At 32.6% G+C, this 26,059-nt stretch overlaps 1 protein-coding gene across 2 annotated transcripts in view; it reads right to left on the bottom strand.

Annotated features, from left to right (window-relative positions):
* The window catches only part of LOC119642903, a 118,701-nt gene that overhangs the window by 19,050 nt on the left and 73,592 nt on the right, over nt 1-26,059 (bottom strand). For both annotated transcript variants that reach the window (XM_038042198.1, XM_038042199.1), the window contains exons 3-5: nt 19,577-19,788; nt 9,482-9,617; nt 8,933-9,066 (exon numbers count right to left, since the gene is read on the bottom strand). In XM_038042198.1, coding sequence (XP_037898126.1) covers nt 8,933-9,066; nt 9,482-9,617; nt 19,577-19,788 — 482 coding nt within the window. The remainder of the gene's footprint in view (nt 1-8,932; nt 9,067-9,481; nt 9,618-19,576; nt 19,789-26,059) is intronic.

Here is a 26,059-nt window from a genome sequence, read left to right on the forward strand (position 1 = left end):
GAAATTTTTCGAGTTATTTATGCAGTTTCAACTTACGTGCAGATAACGCATGCGACCTGCGCTAAGGCACAAACGACGATGCGCAGCACATTGTATTTGTTTTCCCGACTTGGGCATGTTTGAGAAACGGGCTTTTCAGATCTTTGGAGGTCGAAAAACTAACTTTTCAATGTTTACACAAACACGTGCAACATATGGACATTACAGTCTATATGGATGCTAAAGACACAAAGTGGTTCGTTCACGGCATTATAAAATATATACGTTGGAAATAATTTGGTACAAAACCCAAGAGATGAACCCACGGATTGCAATTTCATTAGATAAAATAATTTTGTACTTTTTTATGCAAGCAAAATGAACTCTTTGGAATTTCTCTAAGTACATAAATGCAGTATTTAAATGAAATAAACAAAATTTACTTTATATAATATCAACCACATTATTGGTTATTCCGTTTGAACAGCAAAGAAAATTGTCCAAGTCATCCTAAAATTGGGAGATTGAGTAGATGTACTCTTTTCCAAGTCTCTTCCCGTCAAAATGAAGAGTCAGAGTTATATCCTCAAATCAATAGGACACACAAGTACTTTCTCTACGAAATTCAATAGGGAAGCTGTAACGAATAAGGCGCTGCAAATATTGTTTTCATTACGACTGTAAGCCAAAACAGACCAAAATCAGAACAAGTAAACTTAGCTCGATTACGTTTTTCGTAAAATTTGCAGATAGAAGTAGCCCCGATCAGTTAGTTTGCTCATACGCTTGCCATTTTAGCAGTACTTGACGTAGATTGTGGATCGCCAAATATCGCCCTGCACGAAATGAAATGAATTCGTTAACCTAATAAATTTGATACTAAATACGTTAACAAGAGCTAGGAAACTGAAGTAATTTCCAGAAAGAGGACATGCCCTTACAAATTGGTGGACTGCAGCAGAAAAAATTCGTAAATATCCACTTAAAATGTATAATGATAGCCATAGAAATTTAGTCTTATGAATATTGAATATTTTTGATAGGACAAATCCACAATGTTAGGTTCGTAAAATTTAGGATAGATTACATGACAGGTATCCATGAATTGTCCTAATAGGATAATAATATAGATAAAATTTTTTTCTTTTAACTTTTCATGTACGTATGAATTGAAATATGTACAATCTGTATTTACTAAAAATGTTAGTTTGTATACTCACGAGGTTAGGTTAGACGCCCTTAAAGGTTTTTAGGAAGTTGAGCAATTTAGCTAAAACAGGTTAATTAGTTTTGTTCGCTAAAAGTATCTTCCCGATGTTATTTGAGTTCATTTGGCCAAGTCTGAAAATCTCTCCCATGCCCAGATTTAGTGTTTGGAGTGTTCTCTTTATTTAAGGAGCAATCTTGCAGATGATCAATTTTTTTTTGTCGGTTGCAAAAAATGTTTTCCTGGAAAATTTCAATCTTTCTCAAGCGCAACGCCAAAAAATGAATCTTTGCAGGGAAGATTAGGAAGAAACTCTGTCTATCTGCCTGTTGATTTCTAGCTCCTCCTGTCTCCTAATGTGCTTTTGGAAAATATATACTTTCATTTAAACTCATTTCCAAAAAAAATAGGGCGGCGTTTCGAAAATTTTGAGTGTTTCTGTCAAGAAGTTAAAAGTTTGGGAAGAATGTTTTCATAGTTTGCTATAATTATAAATTTTGCTGTTTTTTAAAGAAATAAGAAATGTATATGCGACTGTGGACAAATAAGCTGACATCTGTGTCAAATTTCATACGATATCATCTCTGTCAAATATCATGCCAATATCTATATTAGCCCACGAAATGCACTTGAAAACGTCAATTTTTATGCCCACTACTGCAGGATGGGGGTAAATTTATTTTGTGATAATGTTTGCAACCCAAAAAAAGAAGCTCCAAAGACGCTATAAAGTGTATATATATATATTCTTGATCAGCATGTAATTCCGAATTGATTCAACCACGTCTATCCGTCAGTGTATTTGTGTACTGTGTGTTGTTGACACGCTTCTGTTCAACTTCAAATTTGGTAGAAAAACGGGAAGTTTTTGCACGCAAGTTGATACTAAAAATGTGCGAAATTGGTCAAACCACATGCCTGCAGTAAAATGTAAACTGAACGCAACTCTGTTTTTGTAAGCAAAAATCTTTGGCTTTTTGGCCATTATTCACAAATTATAAAAGGTTGGAAGCTGAAATTTTCACATTCATAATATTTTTCGAAAAACTTTAGCACTTATGTGTTAACATGCGGAATGGCTAAAACAATTTTTTAATTTCCTTAAGTGCATAGCATATAGTATCTGTCTAAAAGACATTCTAAAATAAATATGGTGAACACCACGACCTTGTGGGCTAATTTCTTCTTTATAACGCCAGCGATATGAATACCAAATAAAACGACTCGGAGAGTGGAAGCGGACAAAGCAAAAGTGTTAATTCTAAATTAATGACGGTGGGCGTTACGTCGTAATGGGTTAATTTTTTTGTTACAATACCGTTGATATGGGTACCACACAAAAGGACTTGGTGAGTAAAATGCGACAAGCTATGCGTGTTAATTCTAAATTAATTATGGTGAAGTCTACAAAGTCTACAGAGTTGGTGTTTTTAAAAAATTGACGATTGGATGAAGAGAGACGTTGTTGATATTGAGTACATATTGATTTTGTTGTTATTCGTTGTGAGAAAAGTCATACATTTTGTGCTAAACTTAAACACAAATATAAATATATAAACTTTTATATAAATAAAAACAAAGTGTATCGTTTATCGAAACCTTATTCGTGTTGTATCCCTTACAGACGGACATGCTTAAATCGATTCAGAATTTGATACTTATCAAGAATATATATACTTTGTGGAGTCTCTGAGGCTTCCTTCTGGCCGTTACACGCGTTTTCACATGATGGGTATAATAAACGCAGAACTCAATCGAAGAAAACATTCGATGTTTTGGAATCGTGTTATATCGAAGCTGTGTTAGCACAGTCACTAATTTTGTACCGTGGTGTGTGGAAACCGTGATTTACAAGTACCGTGTAAACATCTGCTTATGAATTATGCAAATTCAAAATAAAATTTCTGAGAAAGAAAACTATTTATAATCACTTCGCAAATTGGAAATAAATAAATTAATGAATATAAACTGATTTAAAATCTTTTTAATATTACCTCCCAGGCTCTCGGAAGAACTTACTAAAATCTGTGTCAAGGTAAGTACATTCTTCATGAGTTGCTCTACACTTATTTCTATTATTTTAAAGTAATTGCCAGCTAGAATTTTTAATTCTAGGGAGAGAAAATAGAATACAGTTCTTGCATAGCTCTCTCGAACAGTTCTTGAAGGCATTATTCTAACTTGCTCTTTTGTAAAGAGGAGATATGTTTAAGCAAATTTTTGTGATACAGTTTTTTAACAAACACCCAAACATACAGCCCTATACATCCTATACATCCCGATAATGCGAGTTGTTAGTGGTCTAAATGAAATGACAAGAGTAAAATTCGACCAGGGCTATTAATTAAATTTTAATTTAAGTATTTAAATAAATATTTAACAATATTTAAAAGAAAAGTTACTTAACAAACAAACGGCTGCAAGGCTTTCACACCGTTTCTTGGTATGCTTTTTAGCAAATTGCGGAATGTGCTCATAATCTGCACGACAAATAAGTTTCAAATAATTTTTATTGATGCATTTTTCAAAAGTATTTCATAGAAAGACACTTTACTGCACTTGATGCAAGTTTAAATAATTTTCTTTATATTTAAGGAAGCGAAACACTTTTTTCGCAAACAATTTAAGACCGAAAACTTTTTGCCATAACTTGCTATTCCCCGACCGCTTTCCGCGGTTAACGAAATAATTACTTGGCACTTGTGACATCGGCTAAGTAAAAAAATCACACCGAAATGTTTACTAAATAAAATTTCGAATAAAACCATTCAGGAGTTATTCTCTTTTTCGTTACAAGACCAGGCGGAAAAATGTAGAGAAAACTCCCTTAATAACATTCACTATTGTTTTATAGGAACGCGCTGATAGTCAGGCAGGCTATGTAGAAAAAAAATTGCAAACAATAGATTTCAGCTAAATGTGGGTTTTTTTTTGGTTTTGAGCGCGTTAAGAGGGGTAACCAAATTTCCTGCTGGTCTAATGTTGGTTTCAGAGATCTCTCTTGATGACGAATGCAAACGATGCTAGAAATGATTGTTTTATGTTTTTGCTACGACATCACGTTGCGTTGGTGTTTTAATGAAAGTTTAACGTGTAGGAGACCTCTGTTATTGTTTTGGTAGCGCTGTAAGTTTTTTGCTATTTTGTATATTTCGCTTCCTTGGTACGGCATTTATGGCCTAAAAAAATCTGTTGCTATACATTCATAATTCATATTTTTGTACTTTTTCTTGTATTCGTGTTGTTTTTGGATACAAATCAAATCTGTTTTTCGCTCCTTGCTTAGAGATCTACGCCAACAAAATGTTTTATTGTTTTATTTTACAGAAATTGTTAGATTTGTTTTTTTGCATCTTTTACTCTCTCTTTTTTTAGAGTTTTGTCAGTCTCTGGTCAAATGTTGCACAATTTCCGTTGCTCTATCACCATCACCAGATTGTTGTTGATGCATTTGTTTCAGTTTAAACTTCTGCTTAATATGTTTTGTTTATTTGCCATTAAAACGTAAATATTCCTCTAAATTTTTGTGTGTTTCATATTTTATTGAGAATTTATTTCGGGCATTGTTTTGGGTTTAAAAAAAAGAAGAATAAAAATGTGCAAAAAATATTGCTGATTTTTTTTCGGATTGAAAAAGCCATCTAGGGGAAGTAATTGCTATTTTTGTAGGGCAAACATATAAACGAAGGCTTAGTGTTAATTTTTTTTTTATTTTATTTTTATTTTTTTAATAAACATATATCAACGGATTTAATGGTATTCTTGTCACATATTCAAATAAAGTTAAATTTTTTTTTTTCGAAATTCTAAAATGTTATAAGTTTTTCATGTTGACACAAGTGATTTATAAATATTTTAAATGATATGAATAAAAATCAAAGATATTTAATAAAATGAGATAATACTTTAAGGCTTAAAGAACAATTTCCACTAGCATATTTCCGCGAATAAAGTTTTCTTGTACAGCAATTCTCATTACATACTGAGCTTATTAAGTCAAGAACGGGTTTCGTTTTGTCTTATGCAATCATTAAAATGGTTACGTGGCGGCAGCGTTTGCAATCAATTAAGGAAACAAATAAGCAAACAATGGCACTAATTAGATGAGATGGCGAATAATTAATATTGGAGAAAAGAATCGAAAGCTTACATCCATAAAAACGGAAGTGAGTAATTAATGAGCGTTAAGATAATGGTTGGACTAACGTAGAACTTACCAAATCTTCTGGATTCTGCTGTTTTTTTCCAATTTATCAAAAAGCCAACATTAGATTTTTGAATTCTTCTAGAAATCAGCTACATTAGCATTTATATGATGTCTTATAGCTGATAGAACGGATATATACGTGTTCGTAAAAATAATTAACTAGTACTTGACTTTTATACTTTCAAATTAAATACTAATGGGTACTTTGCACTCGTAAATTTTTGAAAGTTTTGTGAAAACAATATTCGATTTAAGGCAAATCTTCTGTATTCATCGCCAAAAGCGATCATAAAGCAAGAAAGCAACACTTATATTTTTTGGGCCAGCGATGAGATTCGCGCTCGAATGCACTATCCTTCCGGCTTTTATCCGCTACTTTCTGGTTTTCTTTATACGTACCGTTCTGATAACGCAAATGTAATAATGCCTCTTATTTGAACTTATCTCCACAATTGTATTTTATTTGTTTATTGGGAAATGGGCAGGCTGATCGCGCAAGTAAGCTGCTTCTGCTCCTCTAATTATGGATGATGTCATGGAAAAGTTGGATCTTCAAAGATGCATTGGAAGAAAAGTTATAGAGAAAATTGCAGAAGGAAATTTACAATACCATCATCAACACTAATCTTCCATTAACCTCCAATTAATTCCGCCTTTATATCCAACAAATATTGAGAAAACCAAGATTCAAACATTTTCGAGACTTCGTCTTGGTCATACAATTGCAACTCACCAATGGATCTTGCAGAAGTCTTCCTCCCCAATCTGCAGTCGTGGAGTGCCTTAACTTTTCCTTGCTATTGCATTTGGAACGACTAACCCTTTGGATATTCTAAAATCAACTTCAGAACCGAATTCTATATATTACTTTATTAATACTACGAAGCTTAGTAAATTAGAGCCGATAGCCCGTGTTGCTAACGCTCAATGTCTTTTTCATTTTTCATTAGTCTAAAACTATAATAATAATAATATTTTAATTGCAGTATGACTTTATTTTTTTGAATTTTTAGACATCTAGGTTAAACTTCCAACGCTTTACTAACCTAAATGGTGTTACTGCACGATTTACTACAGTTCACCACTTTCACATATAAACTTTACTCGGTCTCGGCCCGAAACCAAATTAGAACGGATTTTGTCTTTTCCTAGAAATTTTTCTCGGCATTGCTATCAGCTGGAAAAAATCCTGTCTTCATGTCTAGCCAGTCAAGTGGGGCTTTCGCATCTCTAAACTTAATCTGATCCAACTATATATAGCCAACGTGAACCAGTGAGTGGGGTCAAAACGGCGAACGATTATGGTTGTCACAAGTTTTTTGCTCGAATCCGTTTTCGATATCCGTTAGAACTTGCATTTCCTAATTTTTTTTGTATTAAAAAGTTATTAAGAGCTCCATGTGCGCATGCGAGCTCTCGTTCGTTTTCCATACTGAATCCAGAATTAGAACAAATCTGGAGAGTTTCCACTCGCTGTGGCAGGCGCTACCCTAATTCAAATTAGGGACTTATGTGTACGAAAGATTTGCTGTTGCGATCGCAATGCAATAAGACATTTTCATTTAAAACACGCGGGCTTACCGAAGCAAGTGGATGTGTTACGTTTGCGAGAATGTGCGGAACACTCAAAGGGACTTACTGTAGATCTACCTTTTGTTGTTCCAATCCATTCTGAATAGTTTTCTAAAGCCATATAAGTCGCTCTGCTTGCCTGATATCTGTCCAAGTGGTCTCATTTTAAAACTACAAGCTGCAATTTTTAAGATATTTTTATGAAATTCGCTATGTTGACATATTTTGGAACGAGGATTAACACTACTGAAAACGCATGGATATTTACAAAACGTATGACAACACGGTTTGCTTTTTAGTCATGACCGTTACTCCAAAACGTGGCTTGGCTTATTTCGTTTGTTTTTGTAGAATATTTATCGTGCGCCCTGTGTAGTTGTTGAGCATTGAGGAAAAAGAACGCAAGTAAACGTGTTGTTAATTCTTGTTCCATTATAGACGTGCACTTTAACCGGTTTGGACGAGTTTCAAATTCTTTTGCAAATTCGAAGGCTCTTTGCGAAAGCGGGAATGTTTATCGCAGATACTAAATAATTGGGCCGGCAGACAGATGGACTTGTGAACAGACGTAATGCTTAAGTAAATTACTTTTGTGCGTTGTAAGGACAAAATTTTGACAAAATTTTTATACTGTAGACGTGGCCGATTTTTTTCCATTTTCGCACAGGTATTGTAGCATCGACCGTAGAATATATGCTTAAAGCTTTATGGGTTTATCTGCCGTAGCTTTTGAGTGGAAATAAGCAAAACACCTAAAGCGGCCAGCAGATTCAGAATTGGATGTTGATCAAAAATGTTATTGTAAATTCTTTGAAACTAAGAGTTGCAAACGTTTTGAGAAAATGAATATACCGATCAACCGCAGACAATGTATTAAAATTAATAGTTGATATCAGCTAGACTTGCAAGAAGGACAACAAAAAAAAAAAACAAGAATATATGTAAACAAACAGGGAAAAGTCTTTACGGTAACATCTAAGAAAGCATATTTATATAATGTTTACTGAACATCATTGTACATCTCTTGATAACTCAAACATGCATTTTTTAATGCTTTTGTCTTTTGGAAAAAGTTAAATTTCACAAATTTTCTTTTTACTGACCGGCAAAAGATAAAAAAAAAGTATAGAAAATGTATAATAAATTACTCCCCCTTTATCAATGCAAAAAACATTTGAAAACATCAATCAATGTTGCTTTTGCTTTTGTTGTTGTTGCTGTTGTTATTATTACTGTGCCCTTAGCAGATGTATCGATATCAATATGAAGGAATAAATATTTTTGCATGCATATGTATATCGGCTACGTTATGTACATCACAATTACTATTGAATTCTCTCCTGGGGGGTAATAGAATGCCAATGTTATTCAAACAAACATAACCAATGAAAAATATGTTGTATGTATTTCTATGATGGAAACGTGATGACAATATTCAAACAAAAATATTTGTTTCTCTCTGTTTTTGTTACGACTTCAACACGACAAGAAACTATTAGTTATGCAAAATGTGTACATTTTCGTTGGTGTGTACCAGGGAGGGAGTAAGCAAGCAAATATTGTGCTGCTAGAGGCTTGTATAGTAAGGGAAAAATTAATATGAAAATATTGATAAGTCGTAATAAATGAAAAAATTTATTCGTTTTGCTGAATGTTTAATTACACCGATAGGTCACAAAAAAAAAAAGGAAAATAATAAATAAATTAATATTCATTAATCTGAATTGTTTTTTTTTTTTTTTTGTTTTTGATTTCGATTTTCATTTCTTGCTTAATGAAATACTTATTTTTTCGATGTTCGTTGAATTTAAAAAAAGAATTGTATTTTGTTTTATTTTCCTTATTAACAAGTCGTATTAAGTAATTTCATTAGACATAAAACTCTCCGTCCGTTATCTTGCATCTGAGTGTACGCGCCCTATTGCTGTTGTTTTTTATTTCTTTGTAAATATGTCACACATACTTACCACAACACCGTTAATAGTCCACGTCAAATTAGCAGCTGGTTTAGAGTATTTAATTGAGCAATTGCCGTCAACCAAATCACCGATACGATAACGTGGCTGTATACCCGTCACACTGGCCTGTTCAATCGGTAATTCTATGCATAACACGAAAACAATGCCAAACAGTACATAGTAGTGAAGCAATGAATCAAGTGGAAAAGCAGTAGTAGTGAAGAGAGAGAGATAAAACGAAACGAAAAGACAATGGAGATTTCTTACTAAATGCTTACATCCAAAAGGAGGGCAATAGCAACTGCAGCAGCAAAGTATCGCAATCAAAGTGAACCGGACGATAATGAGTACTGGTGTTTATTGAGCACAGAATTAAGAATGTTGCTGTTGCTATTGCTATTCATTTGTCTAATTAATTTGCTAATGCTGTTGTTGTAAATATTGTTGTTATGCTCTTTTTATTCCTTGTTTTTCGTATCGACTTTAACATACAGAATATTTTTTTTCGGCACCTCACCAGAATTTTTCACATTTTTTTCACGTTTTCTTTGCACTTACCCACAACCTCCATTTCACCGGAAATCATAGCCGTTTGAAATGATGGCGCTTCCACGGATATTTCACAAGTAAATTTTCCAGATATATTCAAAGGTACAGCCAGCAAAACCACATGACTTTGATTGGAAAGATTGCGCTAAAAATGTAGAACAAAAAATACAATGCAAAAATATAACAAAATTAAATAAAATAAATGAGAAAAAAGTGTCCGGAAAATTTTAGTAAAATCCGTGAAATTTCTCGAACGTATTCGATTTTTTTAAATCTTTTTACTAATAACGCATAATGTAATTCGTGAAAATTATTATGCAGAACACACAGACTTTTTAACAGAATTTCCTTTTTTTTAATATTTAGTTGGAAATTAGCTGTAATGAATAATGTATTTTTCTTTTTCTTTCTCTCTTTTTTTTATTGATGGCCACCTGCTCGATGAGTGTGTATGCATCTGTGTATGCGAGTTCATGTACATGATATAATTTATTTTGTTACATTAGTTATGGTAATAGTCGGCCATGGTTCGTTCGTAAGGTGAAAATTTAATCACTTTTCTTGTTATTTGAAGATTTATGGTGTGTCGTGGTGGCTTGAAGCACAAATTAGTTGGGAAACCTAATTGAAATATTTTAATTAGTAAATGTGATGAGAAAGTGAAGAAGAATATTTTTTAGTGAATTTTGTGGAAGTATATGCAACAGAGTTAGCGGCTGGAGGATTTTTGAAAATTTTTAATATTTTTCTGGCTTTCGTTACAATTCATGTTGGTATCTTTTATCGTTTAGTTTATATTACAAAATAAAAAAAAACATTTATTTGATGATACTAAAACCAATCTCTAGAATTTTGTAACTAAATGTCAACTAGGAATGTGCACGTTAAAAATCTGCTATCTATCGAAATTTTTGTCACCGTAAAAGTTTGCAAAAAAAGCCAGATAGGCGGACTGATAACAGTATTATAAATTATTTCGTTATACTCGTTATGGCTTTTTTTAACGATTACTTTTAGATGCTGTCTAGGCGGAATTATAAAACTTTCGCATTTCCATTCATTACGAGATATATAAAAATGATAAATTTCGTTTTAAATTATAATTAATGATTTATTATCAGTTCTACCATTGGCGAGGGGTGTAGTTGACTAACTTCAAACTAAAATTGAATTAGAATAGAATGATTGCCTCTTAATCTTTTCTATTGGACGATGCTTAACGTGAGAAATATCTTTGATTGAAAGGTTGTTTTTTATTTTTTTATTTCTCTACGTCACTTTATGTATTGGTATATTTTTACAAATAATAGTTTTTGAATGAGTAAAAATTTCCTAAAATATGTCGCATAATTCATGTATATGTTGAAAGATGGAAAGGTTAATTAAAATGTAGAGATCAAGCATACGAAGGTTTCCATGAACCGGATTTCGTCTTTTTAACGATTCGAGCAGAAAGCGAGAACACCGCAAATATCTCTCGGATGTCGAATAATCAAGCAGCTTTTCCGTAAGGGTAAGATGACTGTACATTTCTCAGATAATCAAATTTTTTTATAGGCTGAAATGATCCTTTATGATATGAAAAGACAATATCTGCATGGAAAAACTTTAGATGGTCAAATAATTTGTTATTTTGCATATAATTGTACGGCATTGTAGGGCGTCTTGAAACTGGAAATGCGATTTTCTACAAAAACGATCTTTAAAAACCGTCCATTCTTTTAATCCGAAATTTTTTTAATATCTTTGAAATAAGATTCCCTAGGGCGAAGCGTAAGATGTTTTTGATTAATTCATTTAGGCAATTTTTTAAAATAAATCTTCATTCTTCTCTTCTTTTTGTTTTGTTTTTTTTTAAATCAAATTTGCACCAAAATTTGCATGAGCAACAGAGCGGAGAAGATGGCTTATGAGAATGGCTCCAGTGTGGCCATTTTTTAGTATTTTTGGAAAATAAATTTGTTTTCTAGCACTTAAAGGTACTCTTAATAATCTCCTCAAATATTGTTACTCTATTACTATTCCCTCTATTGCAAAAAAATTATCGAAAAATCAATTTTTCTAAACTGTTACAGTAGCCTTGCTTCTTAATTATGAGCGTGCTGCTCATCTCTTGAAAGCTATAGTTACTCCCTTAAATTTTTAATTTCAATCAGCCACAAATTGTAAACTTTTTGCTCGAATATCTTTACATTGAATTCTTATTTTTGAACTATCTATTATCTATCTATTAGCTAATTTGGGAGTTCACAGATAAAGACGGGCCATAAAATCATTTGGGTTAATCTCCATCAAAACTATCACTAAATACCATGGAGATAATTTGTAGCGCCTTGCGGAGAGTATGTTAATGATTAAATAATGGAAAAATAATAAAATGCTTATAGATCAATTTAATGCTTTCTTTTTGAAATCTAGCCCCAATCTTTTGCGAATAGCTCGTGCAAACAGCATAGTACTTACTGAAACTTGGCTTAAGCCAAGTGTTAACGATTCGGAGATTTTTTGTCAGCATATTCAGGTCTTCAGAATGGATAGGATGCTAATTGCTATAAAAAAATTGCTGTCCGTGTGAGTTTGTCGATTTTAAGATTAAAGCTATCAATATCTCCCTCTTTGAAAAGGTATCGTACATTCTTCCCGAGCAATACAGCGACACCTATTTGCCGTGTCGAGCCATTTATTTCAGAATAGCTATCATCTAACTCTTTTAATATGTTTGACTGTTTTTTTAGTCAAGAGCTTCAGTAGGGAACTGTCGAGTACCAAGAATTATTTATTCAGGAAAACTAATTGTCATGATCTTAAAAATGCTTTAGGTTCAACGTCTTAGGACTTGGATTTTAATGATGTTGAAAGGTCCCTCTCTCCGCTATTTATAGTAATCTTTTGTCTGAAGCTTCTATATCGATTCCGTTTAATCTATTTAACACTCCATCGGATGAATACATTTCTTTGCTTTGATTTAGTGATCATCTCTGGAAACTGACAAACAAAAAGAACTGGCTTTCTAGAAAGTACAAACGCAGCGGTTTATCTATTGGTCAAATAGTTAGCTGTCAGGCGTAACGTTACGTTTCCAAAAAGTGAATGTTATGAAATTTATAGAAATAGGATGAAAAATAAGATTCTCTCTGATCCTGAAATTTATTAAAAGATTTTTGACTCGAAGCGGAAGATCATAGACTATCCGCTTATCACGAGAAGTCAGAGGCGTCACAGGATCTTCCGATAGCTACCCTTTTTACAGAATTCTTTCAAAAATCTTATTTTATTACTGCTACGCCGGCGGTTGTTTATCCTTATCATGTTAACTAATTACACATTTTTGGGTCGATTATACTATCGGAATTGGAAATCTTTTCTGCATTGCTTACTCTCAAGTTCAATTATCTTGCGGGTTTGGATGATATTCCATCCTGTATTCTCAAGAATCGCGCGGATGTGCTTTGTACTCGCTTGATGCATGTTTTTAACAACTGCTTTAAGTTTTACTACTATTCCTTAGCATGAAAAAGTAGTTTTATTATTCCCTTTTGGTCCTCGAGACAATATCAATAATTACAGGAGGATTACAAAATTCTATGCCCTACCTAAGTTATTGGAAACTTTATTATCTGCTAGATTGTCATCGGCTGCAATTTGATTTGACATCTTTGAATGGCTGGCATTCTGTTGACGGTATTCCAAGTAAAGTAAGCAAATGCTAGACAATGCCATTCTATTGGGTGCACTGTCTACTTTTTATTCTATCAACAATTATATGCTGAAGAATGTATCTTGCTGTATTATTTGATTCCAGGTTCAACTTTCACCTTTAGCTTGCCGTTAACAAGGCCAATTCGGTTTTGGGCTTTATTAAGAGACAGGCTAAAGAATTTAATGACCCATAAAACGGGTCTACACACTGCACTTGTTTGTTCGATTTTGGAACATTCTGCGGCGGTTTGGGCTCCTTATTATCAATGGCAAATCAAAAATAGAGTCTGTTCAGAGAAATTTTCTTCTTTTTGCTTTACGCGGCCTGCCACGAGATTTTTATGATTAAATTGATTCGGGGCTGGGTTTCGTCTTCTTATCTATTAAACTTTGTCGATCATTGTCAATGTTTACGATATTATATTCCTTTCAGACTCTCTCATTGCTGCACGAATAATCTACTGTTTAGTCCGTTTGCCTTGCTATGTAGGCTTTATAGCTGACATTATTATTGCTTTGATCAGTTTACTAATTCTATTATTACGATTAAAATAATACTGTTATTATAATGTACATTGTTATAAAGTGATAATTGTAGTGAATAACGAATTGTTAATGCAATTAATTAAATAATTAAGTGCACCCTAGAAGGTTAGATTTAGATAAGTGTCTTATGTTGGTATTATTACTATCAATAGTATTAGCTTAAGGTCTAAGTTTTGCTTTGCTTTTTAGTTCTTCTATTCTAATTCGTTTTTGTTACCAATTTTGAATAAATAAATAAACGGATAATATTCGTGCTATTATTATGTCTCTATTCATTATGTTTAATTTGCTAAATTATTTATATTATTTTACTTTAGGTTGCAATGAAAAATGTAATCTTATCTAATGCTTTATGTTTGGCTTTTAAGGCAAATACAAAACAAAAAATTTAATATCGTTAAGCCGTAACTATCAAATAATTTAATATAATTTATTACTAACCTCTGCTTCTTTTAGTTTGCCATAAATAATTAAAATTTGTTCATTTCCCCGAGAATAATGAAATAATAAGAATTATATTTTAAATAATTTATTTATTATTGATTTTAATGTTTTCACTGATGATATTTGTTTTATTTGCTTAATATGCACGCATATGTTAGGAAATGTAGTTAATTTATCATTCCGTTTGTAACGTCTATACGGATGTATCTAATATGATTGAAAGCAATTATCCCACTCTCTAAGTGATTCTAGATTAAAAACTTTGACACGAATAGGTTTTTTAAAGCTACTTTTTGCGATGCTAGTCCTCCTGCTATGCATATACGTAAGGTACAGATAGAGTTTTTGATTCAGCATTTGACAATATGGGTTTTCCTAAAAATACATCGTATTAACTAATACTCATCTTCACAATTAAAAATTCTTATAACACAAAAGGAAAAAGATACGAAATGATTTCGGAAACTTCTAAATAAGACTTTATAAGCCTAATTACCGATATCGCACCAATAATAAAGATCGCTGGTCTCAATCGAGTTACAACATGCCCGCGTTACGATACAACATATATAACATACTGATAGGCGTTCAAAATCCGTCTAAGATGCATTAAATGTGAATTAAATGACATTTATTTGTTAAGGATAGTTTTTGTTTTGTCTTTTCCAAAATATATATGTATATATAAACATCCGATGCTAAATAAGCCACTTAATGCTCTTTACATAAATTAATACTTATATATCGTATATTCATTATAAAAAAAGACAAAAACGATAAAAAAAAATAAACAAAAGCTATTTTCGAGTCGAGTCGCATTTTTTATACCTGTCATTGTCTTACCTACGGACGATATTTCATTGTAAGATGTGGTGATGATATAGATTGCACATATTTCAGATTAGCGGTTTTTGGAAATTAAGAGCAAAGGATATTGAACTGAATTTGTTCTTCGCTTACAAATATTTAACAACTTTAATGTTCTGAAGAAAGAGGAAAACATTGACAGGCTGCAATTAAAAAGACATAACCTTAAAACGTCCACGACATATTTATTAGCAAGATGGTTTCAATATTTTGAAGCCGTAATTCAAAGAAAAAGGGAAAATCATAATTTTTCATTTTTCCTGTTTTGATTGTAGACACATCAAAAAAATTATTCAATAACTTTTGAACTTAATCTCGTGATAATACAATAAGATATTTTATTTGAAATGAATTAAATTTTTGCAAGCGAAGTTACGATGACTTTAATAGATAGACGGAGGGAGCTAAATCAAGAATATATATATCAAGTTGGCAAAGATAAAACTTGTAGTTTACAATTTTGCCTGCTTGTTATTCGACAATGACCTAACATTTTGCCCTACTTTTTTTGTTGTTAAGAAGTTACACAAGTACGTAGAAGCAAATTATTTCAAGCTCTAAAAAATATTATTAAGATTATTTAAAAATTTTTTTTTTTGATAATAAATCGGTCGGAAATTCGCAAATTTCGTGTTGGTAACGCCACAAATGATCCGGGCGGTCCCCAAGAAACAAAGGATAATAATGACTTACTAAAAGCCATCGTTGAGTTCGACCCATCTCCAAGTGCTTATGAATTATCTTTAAAATTTGGCAAACAAATAATATAATCATTCAGCTTAAATCGGGATAGTGAAAAATTTAGATGAGTGGGTGCTCCATGAACAGAACGAAAAACAGAAACAGAAGCGTTAAGAAGTTTGTTTGATGTTGCCTTCTTGTCATAAATCTGATCCATTTTTCAATGGAGTAGTCATTTGTGATGAGAAATGAATTCAATGTGACAATTGGAAATATTCAGCGCTGTGGTTAGACAAGAACGAATCACCAAAACATACTACAGCGTAATATTCATCAGAAGACGATGGCAAGTTATTCGTGCTCTAGCGCAAGTGTATTTCATTACGATTTCATAAAATCATTTTTACCGATCACAGCAGAAATGTACTGTAATCAACTAAACAAAACACTTAGAGAAAAATAGCCCAAATTGGTCAACAAATCGACGTTTATATTACTAAAGATAACGCCGGACCACACATTGTGCAAATGACCATGACAAAAGTACAGAAATAGGAGTTGGAACATCTTCATCATCCCCTATACTCACCAGAGTTGGCACTGCCATTTCTTCCCAATTTGAACAAGCTTTTGATACGAAAAAATTTCAATTCCGCTAATGCAGTAAAATTGGTCTTCCGGGGTGTTATAACTTCGGTCTGACCGACCTACCGCTTAAATGGCAAAAGCGTGTAGACAATATGGGCGCATATTTTGATGAATAAAATAATTTCTTATATAAGTTATCAGCAAACTTTATCTTTTTTTTACGAATTTCGTCCTGGATAGCTTAATACACTTCATCTAGGTTTCCTTGCCGATTTCCGTACGTTTCTAACGTTTAATAAATTGATAGTGGATCTGTGATGCGTATAATCAAAAGTGGCTCTTTTTTAAGATAAATCTTTTACAAATTCCATAGATTGCTATCTGCAGTTTAAAGCATTCTAGCCAGATGCGAAAAATATGTTAATTTCTTCGGAGAGCACAGGTGAGTATTACTAGATTAATGCATTAAAAGTGTCAGAGTTAAAAATGTAATAGCGAGGGAGTAAATATGTAAAGTTAAAATTTAGGGCATTTCTTGAGTTCAGTATTTCAGGCTTTATTGTAATTGCATTTGATTCATTTCTGGAGGATGAATATATCTTAAATACAAATTTTCGAACTTTTTATTTAGATCCTCAAGCTGCGCAGTAAAATGAGAAGAGGGTCAAATTAAATTGATTCAGAATTTCGTGCCATGGAAGCATGGTTTTCAAAATATTTAATGTGCTATCAGATGAATACTTCTAGGTGACACTAATGGCAATATAAAACGAATGTACTTCTGTCTGCCGTGTTGGTGTAAAAACCATGAAAACAACAGATTGCACAAAGTAATAGAGACAGTGAGGGAAATGTGGAAAGAGAAAAAGAAATTAAGGCACATTGTGCATTAAAATGGCTTAAAATTGTTAAAACGTAGAAAAAAATGTAAGTGCATACATGAATAACTGCTGTTATTATCTGTTTTTCTACATGTTTTAAATAATTCTTTAGCAAAAGTGAGGCATGTTGAAAAGGGCGGAAAACAAACACAAAAAAATTGTAATTTTTTATTAATATCAAAAAAAAGGACAAAAACGAATTAAATTATATCTGTAAGCTTCACAATCGATAATGTATTGTTAACTTTAATAACGCATTTTTGTAGCTTTTATTGTAATGTTGCCGTGTTTTTGTCTGTATTAATAATGTTTTCAGTAATATGCCTTTTTGCCGTTGCCACAGAATTCATTAAAATGTTTTACTCTTGAACTTTACATAATATATATTACATATATTGCATTTTATATAAAAATTCTACGCACAACGTAGCGAATGTGTTAGTTTAATCGAATGTTCTACTTGTTTAGTACCACGGCTGAGAACTAACATGAGCTATAAATATTCTTGATCGGGATTTTTAAGTAAAGTCCCTATGAGCGCCAGGCTCCTGAAGATGCGCTTATTCGAGCAAAAATTAATTTGTTCCAAATTCTGTACTATGTTTTCTTCCATTCAATGGAAACGTTACTAATTAAAAATAAGGAACAATTTCGATTTGAATTTCCGTGGCAAAATTAAGATTTTATGACGATTTAATATCTGTTCCGATATTTGAAATTGCATTTATACTATAGTTTGTTTGCAAATTGCGACCAAATGCTTAATTAAGTGCAGGCAAACAAGTGCTGGTACAATGTCGTTAGGAGAAACAAATAGACCTAAACTAGGCTTTTTCCGATAAACCTTGTTTAAATCATCCGGGTGTTTTACAGGAGCTTGCAAATGAACGTCTTTGTCTATTTCAAGAAGAGATTTGATTGAAGCGACGAATGTAATGACGTAATCAATTGCTATTAACCATTCAGACCAAAATCTAGTAGCTACTATCGCAAACCATCACGCCATCAAGCATCCTAAAGGTACATTCAAGGGGATTGCGGCTAAAGATTTCACGACTAATAATGCCGTCGTGTATTTCGCATTTTTACATGCTGCAGACACAAATGACAGAAATATTTTGAAAAGGGCAATTTATTCACACTACGTTCCATTACAAATTGCTTAACTATAAGTAACCTAACCCGCCTGCTTATTTTAGCGACAGGCTTATTTAAACCCATCGTGTTTAATGTTGATATACTTTTACTTTCATTCTTGAACTCGGCGAGAATTTCGAGTCGACAGTTTGCTCGAATTAAATGCAGGAAAGCAACAATTCATATCTCCTGTTTGATCAATTTATAATATTGATTCAATGTTTGTTAATTCACGCATTACGTAGCAAACTATCTTATACGTAAAGACGTAATACGTCTTTCCACAATTCATAGTAATATTATGTCTGTTTTTAGAAAATAAAATCGTGTAATGTCTGCACCCGCGCTTACAATTTACAATTAGTGTACGCATAGTTTCTTAATAATATAGGGTCAACAGCCAATTGGAACCAATTCGGTTGCCTACAGAAGTGCGATTTTAATTTGTGAGATTCGAAATATGTATACATAGTTCGAAACAGGCTGACAATAATTGCGTTTTTTTGCCAGCTGCGGATAGAGCCAGAGATTGATTTTAGTTAGTTTACTTAATTTAGGGGGAAATGGCAACAAAAATAGCCGATAACTGAGGTGCGCACTAAAGTAAAAAAAAGCAGGTAGAACTGAATTTTGCGTAAGGTTTGGGAATGCTGGTGCAAGCAATTAAACCAAAAATGACTCCTGATCTAGTTTTCGTATATTTCTTAGATTTAATTGTGATTTAAATGATTCGTGGTTAAACAGCAAACTAAAGCGTTGAAAGAAATATCACGGCTTCACCTTCAAGAAAATAAACGAACCTGAGACGGCGGCGCCTCGCCAGTTGTTCTATGTCTCTATAATTAGCAAAAATGCGGACAACAGATATCCAATATACACTGTTGTAAAAAAATTGCTTTTCGATCATTAACCATGTTGCTCTCTTATTTAGATTTTGCTTTGATTAAATCTTGCAGCAATAGTCCTTACGTGGCGATCTATTTGTATACTAATGTATTGTGCTGTAATTATTTAGTCGGTTGGTTACGCTCATGTATTGATTAAAAAAACAAAAACCAAAGAGCGGAGGGGAATATCAAAAGATTCTATCTGAGGCAAATATAATATTATGTCTTGTTTGTTTCTAAATTTCCTTTTTTTTTATTTTGGTTGTTTGGTTTTCAGTTTATAGTTAGTGCACGTGGTAACAGGAAGGATAAATCTATTCAATTTATATTTTTTCTCTCTTCGTCTGTGTCTACTGGTGTATAATATTGCTTACCTCCACATTTAGACCGCTCTGACTGGGGAAAACTTTCATAGCCGGATTTTCCTTTGGTGTGTAACGATAAAATTCACGTCGTCCTTTATACCATTTTACCGAATATAAAGTATCATTTTCCATATCGTAATTACAGGTAAGCAAAGCATTACTGCCACGTTTAACAGCTTGTGGTATCGTTACCGAAACATCCTTTAAAGCCGTAATAAAACCTGTAAAAACCAAAAAAGAAATAAGTAATAATATTATAAAAAACATAGAATAGCAAATAAAATACAGGAAAATATAAAAATATATACAGTAGGTATTAAGAAGAGTACCTATAATATAAATGCCAGTTGAATAGAATGTATATGGAAAAGTTTTTAAATGTACATTTGTAGAAAGGATATGAAAGGAATAAAACACAAACAGGAAGTTTTGAGTTGTTAAAAACTTAAATAAACAAGGTAACATAAAAGGGATAAGTAAGGGCGTTAAGGAATTAAAAAAGAATTTTTATTTGTACATAATTTTTAAAAAATTTTATAAAAGGAGGAAATAGTACATCAAAAATTTGCAGAAGTGCTCTGAAAATTTATGTCGTCATCGGAGAGATATTACGGCTGCGTTGAATAGTGATGTCAGGGCTTCTCTTCTAATCTACGAAACAGTATGTGAGGATTGTTTTGAAGCCATTTCAACAACAAACACGCAAAAAGAATTCGAGGTTTGCCAGCAAAGCGGAAAAAATCGCTCTTCCCGAAACAAAGCAGTTAATTGATCTACCAAAAAACTCTCTACTTAACAGGGGGAAAATATAAGCATACTTAATTGCCTTTCTTCATGACATCATCTATCGTTCTATTACTAACGTTTAGTTATATAAACGGAAAGCTAATACGCAATTTTCCTTGAAAGTGGTATAAATCGATTTTTTCAAGGATTTAGGTAATGATGACGATGAATGCCATTGGCTGTGAGCTTTTTATCTATAAACAGTTCCCGAACAAAATTCCTTCAAAAATGTCATAATTTTTCCAATACAAATTTACATCATATACAAAAATGCCGTATCAAATAATTCATCAAGGTACGATTTTCACATTTTGATAACTTAAAAAACGGTGCAACACCATTTGTAGTCATTAAAAGTGTAAATTTCTTTTAAATAATACTTTAAGGACGATCGAATTATAAACTTACAGCAATTTAATATATAAAAAACCTATCATTCAAATTAAATCCTTTAAATATCTCTGCATAATATAAAATGAACCTACACCGCCTTTAAGAAAACGAATCATATATTTGATGCGATTTTCCGACCTGAAAATGAAATAAAAAGTTCACAAGAAATGTTTTTGCTATAATTTACGCGCTAGTTTTCAATTTACGAGAAAATGAATTCAAATTACGCTACAATTTTACATATTTGCTTGTACTTTAACAAGTACTTATATACGTTTCACTTCAAAGCGGGCATAAGTTCCTAACATGCTTTAATTAGTTTTCTTTTTAAAGTATTCCAACGAAAAAAAAAAATGTTTTCCCCTCTTTAAACGAAAATTAGCCATAATTTTTCCTTTAACAAACATTATTACATTACATCATGCACATGATGGTTTATATTCAACTACGTGCTTGCAATACGCTCAACATGTATTTGTATGTGTCTATGACTGCATACTGTTTGCGGTTATGTTATGTCATGTTGCATACATAATAAATATTACTATGTAGACACATCTGTGTATATATACATATTGTTTTCCGTATATATAAATTGATGTTTACGTATATGCATGCACAGTATACATCTGCATGCAGTAGATGATGTTTTACAATTTTTCTGTTTCTGTTAACAAATCATAAAGTTTCCGTCCTTTTTTTTAAAGTTTTTTATCTATTTAACAACACAATACTAGCAGCATCAGTAACAATCTGTATCATGAGCAGTGATGTAAACATTTGTGCTTATATCTCCCTCTCTCTGACACTCCTTCTCATTTTACATTTTTTCTATCGGTTTTGTGTAACGTTCAGATATATTATGTTTCATTCTGATGACATCTGTTGGTGTTTAATGCAGCAAAATATGTTGACCAGTAGTACAGAAGAAATATAAACTTATTTAAATGATTTAATAATTGATGTTGTTATTAGTACTGAGAGCGTAAAGCGATTGAGTCGCAATTTAATTTTTATAAATATAATATGGTAAGCAGTCATACTTTACCCAAAATAGCAGTAGAGTGTAAATCGATTTATTTTTCTTTTATCAATCGACTTATTTCAAACTCGGTTTTAAATAATTTATCTATTTTTATGTTTTATATCAATTGTTAAGTTAAAGTTATATTAAGTTTGTGCGGATGTATGCAACATCAACGTCTTGAGATACATCTATCTTTAATTAGAGCAAATTATTTATAGTAGTTAATGGAATAAATTTTATTCTGTTCTTTTGCCCCTTTTCTCTCCTTGTCAAATGATGGCTATTCTGGCTTATTTTCAAAGTGCACGTCTCCATTTTCGAACTAATTTGATTAAATTTTGCAAACTGCTATTGAAAACAAGAACGGATAGGACCATTTTTGCATTTTCGAGTCACTCCTTAAATAAGAAAGCGTTTATATGGCAGCAAGATATTATTTTTGATATTTTATGGGAAGTATAGGCGAGAAATTGCGGCAATGTAATGCCGAGTATTTAATAACCGCGCAGTTACATTGTTTTCTCTTATTTTGATAAGATTTCGCTTTTCCGAATTTTTAAAATCAAAGAGATTAAATTATAAAATCCTTCGTTTTAATAAGCAGTTATTCCGAAACTGTTCTAAATCGTTTACCAAAATATTTGCAAACCCATCACCGAGGGATGAGGGGTGTATTCATTTTGCCGAAGCGTTTGCAACGCTTCCAAGAAAGCATCAGAGACGCAACAAGATGTACACATTCCTGATCAGCATCAAACTCTAAATCGATTTAAGCAGGTTCATCTGTCCACACGTGTAATGTCTGCTGTAAACATTCGCAGAAACATTTAAAGTTTTTGCATGCAGGTATTGAAAATGGGCCAAATCAGCCGAAAGACACGCCCATAACAGCGCGTAAACTGAGAACACCTCAGTTTTTCGAAGGAAATGAAAAACTGTTTTTTTTGCTCATTACTCATAAACTACAATAAATACATATATATAAAAATTTGAACGCATATTTTATAGGCTGTACTGTAGCATTTGTGCGAAAAATGCAAAAAATTGGCCACGCTTACTCAATATTTCGGTGTATCAAAATTTAATTCTTTTTTCAATACACTTATAACGCGCAGCAACAATCTTCAAAAATCCCACAAAGTACACAAATTCTTGGCCAAACCTGCCCGTCTGTCCACCTGCTTGCTTGCGGAACCTTTTAGTATTTGTGGTAAATATTCTCCCATTAGCGAAAATGAATATGTCGCCTACAAATTTGCGAAAGAATGTGAAAGTTAGCTAAACTTTTCAAAGGACACGTCTATAACACCCACATGTATCTACAACAAAAATTTTTATTGGGAACAAAGGATTCGGTCCCGACCGAACTTAATTTTCCTATTTGTTCTCTCTTTCTCTTGCAAAAATATATACTGAATACTTTACATAGTGGCTGTGCATTAAGGAAAGCAAATATCAAGGCCACTCGACTGTACATTTGTTTACCGGCCAATGCACTTCCAATTACACTTGTGCAATAATAAATAAAAATAGCGAATAAGCCCTAATTACAAGCACGCTACTGCCTCGAAGGGCCTTTTTGGTGAATAAAAACTAAGCAAAATGTCTACGCGTGTAGGCTTAGACTAAGCTTAGGAGAATAGCAGATTTTGGTATTTGAAAAATTTAATATGTTAATGCGTAAGCCTCGAATTATTTCAAATATAAAATGTAATGCATGTTACAAATGAAATTCTTTAAAATAAACTACGAATAGAGCGATCAATGACATGTGTTTGATTGTAAAGAAGTTTTCAAACTGAATTCCAGGGACTTTTCTCTCAGATTTATTTAACCGTAATTTCTTTTACGAAATGAGCTTATTCGTTCGTTAGAATCTAACACGTCCTACGCTTCTTCGCTCTTTCCCAGAAAAGCCTCTAAACTTTTCTTCTTTTAATCCCTGATAACAACAAATAATAAAAACTTATACATATAGCTATAAAGGTACATAAAAGTTTCAATGCAAAGGAAAAGTTTCTAAACAAAACATAAAAAAATCAAAGTTTAGAAAAAATTTGATACTTATAGCTGAAGGTTAATAAAATATTGCAATGAGTTTTAAGAGAAAAATCCTTGCTTTTATATAAGTATGTTTTATTTATATATATATGTATACATAAACCCAATTACAATTACAACGTTAACAACAACAATCGTCGCATTTCATAACTTTTTCCCACAAGTAAGCCCGAGTGATTATATGTGAAATTTGTGTTTTTTAAAAACAGTATAAAATTTCCTGACAGATTTGCAATTCCTAAATAAAATTGTAAAGCTTTCTTTAAGTACTACGATATGAACGAATAAAACAAATATGTGTAGTGAACAACGATAATAAAAACTACGACAGTATTAATAATAGATTTATTGAAGCCCGTCCTTCGAAAGCTACTAATTTGTAAAAATATGTTTATTTAATTTTTTCAGAATTTTTATTTCTTTTATTTGTTCTCCTGAAAGCCACTACTTGGAATGTGAATGCAGGTTGCTAATAGTACGCAATGCATTCAAGTCCGCGTAGGCGCACTTTTTCTATAGCCAAATACGTTCATACATTTATACAAATATCCTTTAGCTTCTCGAAACAGAATACTTCGAGGTTAGTCTTAATAGAAGTCCATAGATACGTATATTATTAAATATTCATTATGGCTGTCGCGGTTTCTCACAAAGCACCTTGTCATCTTTAGAATAAAGTTTAGAGGTGTAGTATTCCAGAAAAACTAATGTCTATAAATATAAATATATTGGTGAATCCCTCCCTGCTGGGAGGGCTGACGTCTGACTGACGGTAGTCCCCCCAGCAAGGCAATATTCGTGTCAACACTGGCCTCTGACACCCCTGAGGATAATATAAAAAGTTATCTGGCTGGACAAGTCCCATTCGTCAAGTTGAAGCGCGTTAACATTCTTAATTTGGATCCACCATCCATAGAGCTATCTCGTCTTTTAAGGTGTTAGTTCCGACTGAAAACATCGAAATTTTGTTAAATAAACCATTGTGGCCGGTTGGGTCCTTAATAAAGGAATTTATTCCACAAGATCGAACCCTAACTTCGTTCTTCTAAATGTATCTATCATTTACCAATATGTTAGCCGCTTAAACTCAAAAATTCGCTTTATTTTCCCAAATTCAGTGAGCTCGGAGACTTTCTGTTTAGCTTTCTCTGAAACATGGTTAAAGCTTGATTTAGAAACTTTCAGTTTTTAGTTAGTTTTCAGAAAAGTTCGATTGGATCGCATTGATGGTGGTGCTTTAGTTGCAATATGTGCTGCAATCCCTTCCTATTCCTTTGAATTTCCTATTGCTCCTGACTTTAAATTTATTGCCATTTGGCGAAAATTGGCAGTAAACAGTTATATGTAAATTGCTCCTATATCCCCCAAATGTGGACGTCTCTATTTACAGAAACATGCTGCCATGTGACATGGCCAAAAAATCGAACCCTGCTGATATAATCATAGTATTGGGGGACTTCAGTTTGGCACAAGTTACTTGCTGTTATTGTGATAATTCTGGCTGCATGGTCCCTACTCCAAGATTTGATGGAGCGACTGTGTTTTTCAATGAATTATTTGATTATAACTTACTTCATTGCAACAGTGCTCCTAATTGTAATAACAGACCGCTAGGTCTTTTCTTTGCCAAATTCCCGAAGACAGTTGTAAATCGCTGCTCTCCGTTTAGCTTACCTAAGAATTCAAGATGATGGTCCGTTGAATCATTCTAATGTGTCAAATCCAACTTCTGCAAGTAAACATTACGATTTTAACAAAACCAATATGTTACTGCTTAAATATCATCTCTCACACATTATACTCGATTTTCCTCCTGGGAATATTGCAACTCTATCAGCGTGCTATAATGTTTAAAACCTACCTATTTTTGGCTACGCAGCAAGTGCCTGTTTTGGCTTAACAAGAGAATTAAGGTTATGACTACTTCGCCTATTCTGGTGCAAGGCATAAATTTAATTACATCAATCACCAATGTTGTTGCAGATACTCTCAGTTGATAAAATCTTCACTTTTTGTTAATCCTGAATATTTTTTTAAGTTTGTGAACTCCGAAAGCAAAATCTCAGATATCGCTTGCATATTTCTTTGGATGGCTCTGAGTAGTATATATATGGGGGAACGTCGACGCGAATTTTAGCCGGCAACAAAAAAGGACCTTTTTTTTTCGCTCATCAAAAGTTTTCGGCCTTTCCGTATAGTAGTATATATATGGGGGAATAATGTCC

Source organism: Glossina fuscipes, unplaced genomic scaffold (genome assembly GCF_014805625.2).
Source record: "Glossina fuscipes isolate IAEA_lab_2018 unplaced genomic scaffold, Yale_Gfus_2 287, whole genome shotgun sequence".
In the NCBI taxonomy this organism is placed as follows: domain Eukaryota; kingdom Metazoa; phylum Arthropoda; class Insecta; order Diptera; family Glossinidae; genus Glossina; species Glossina fuscipes.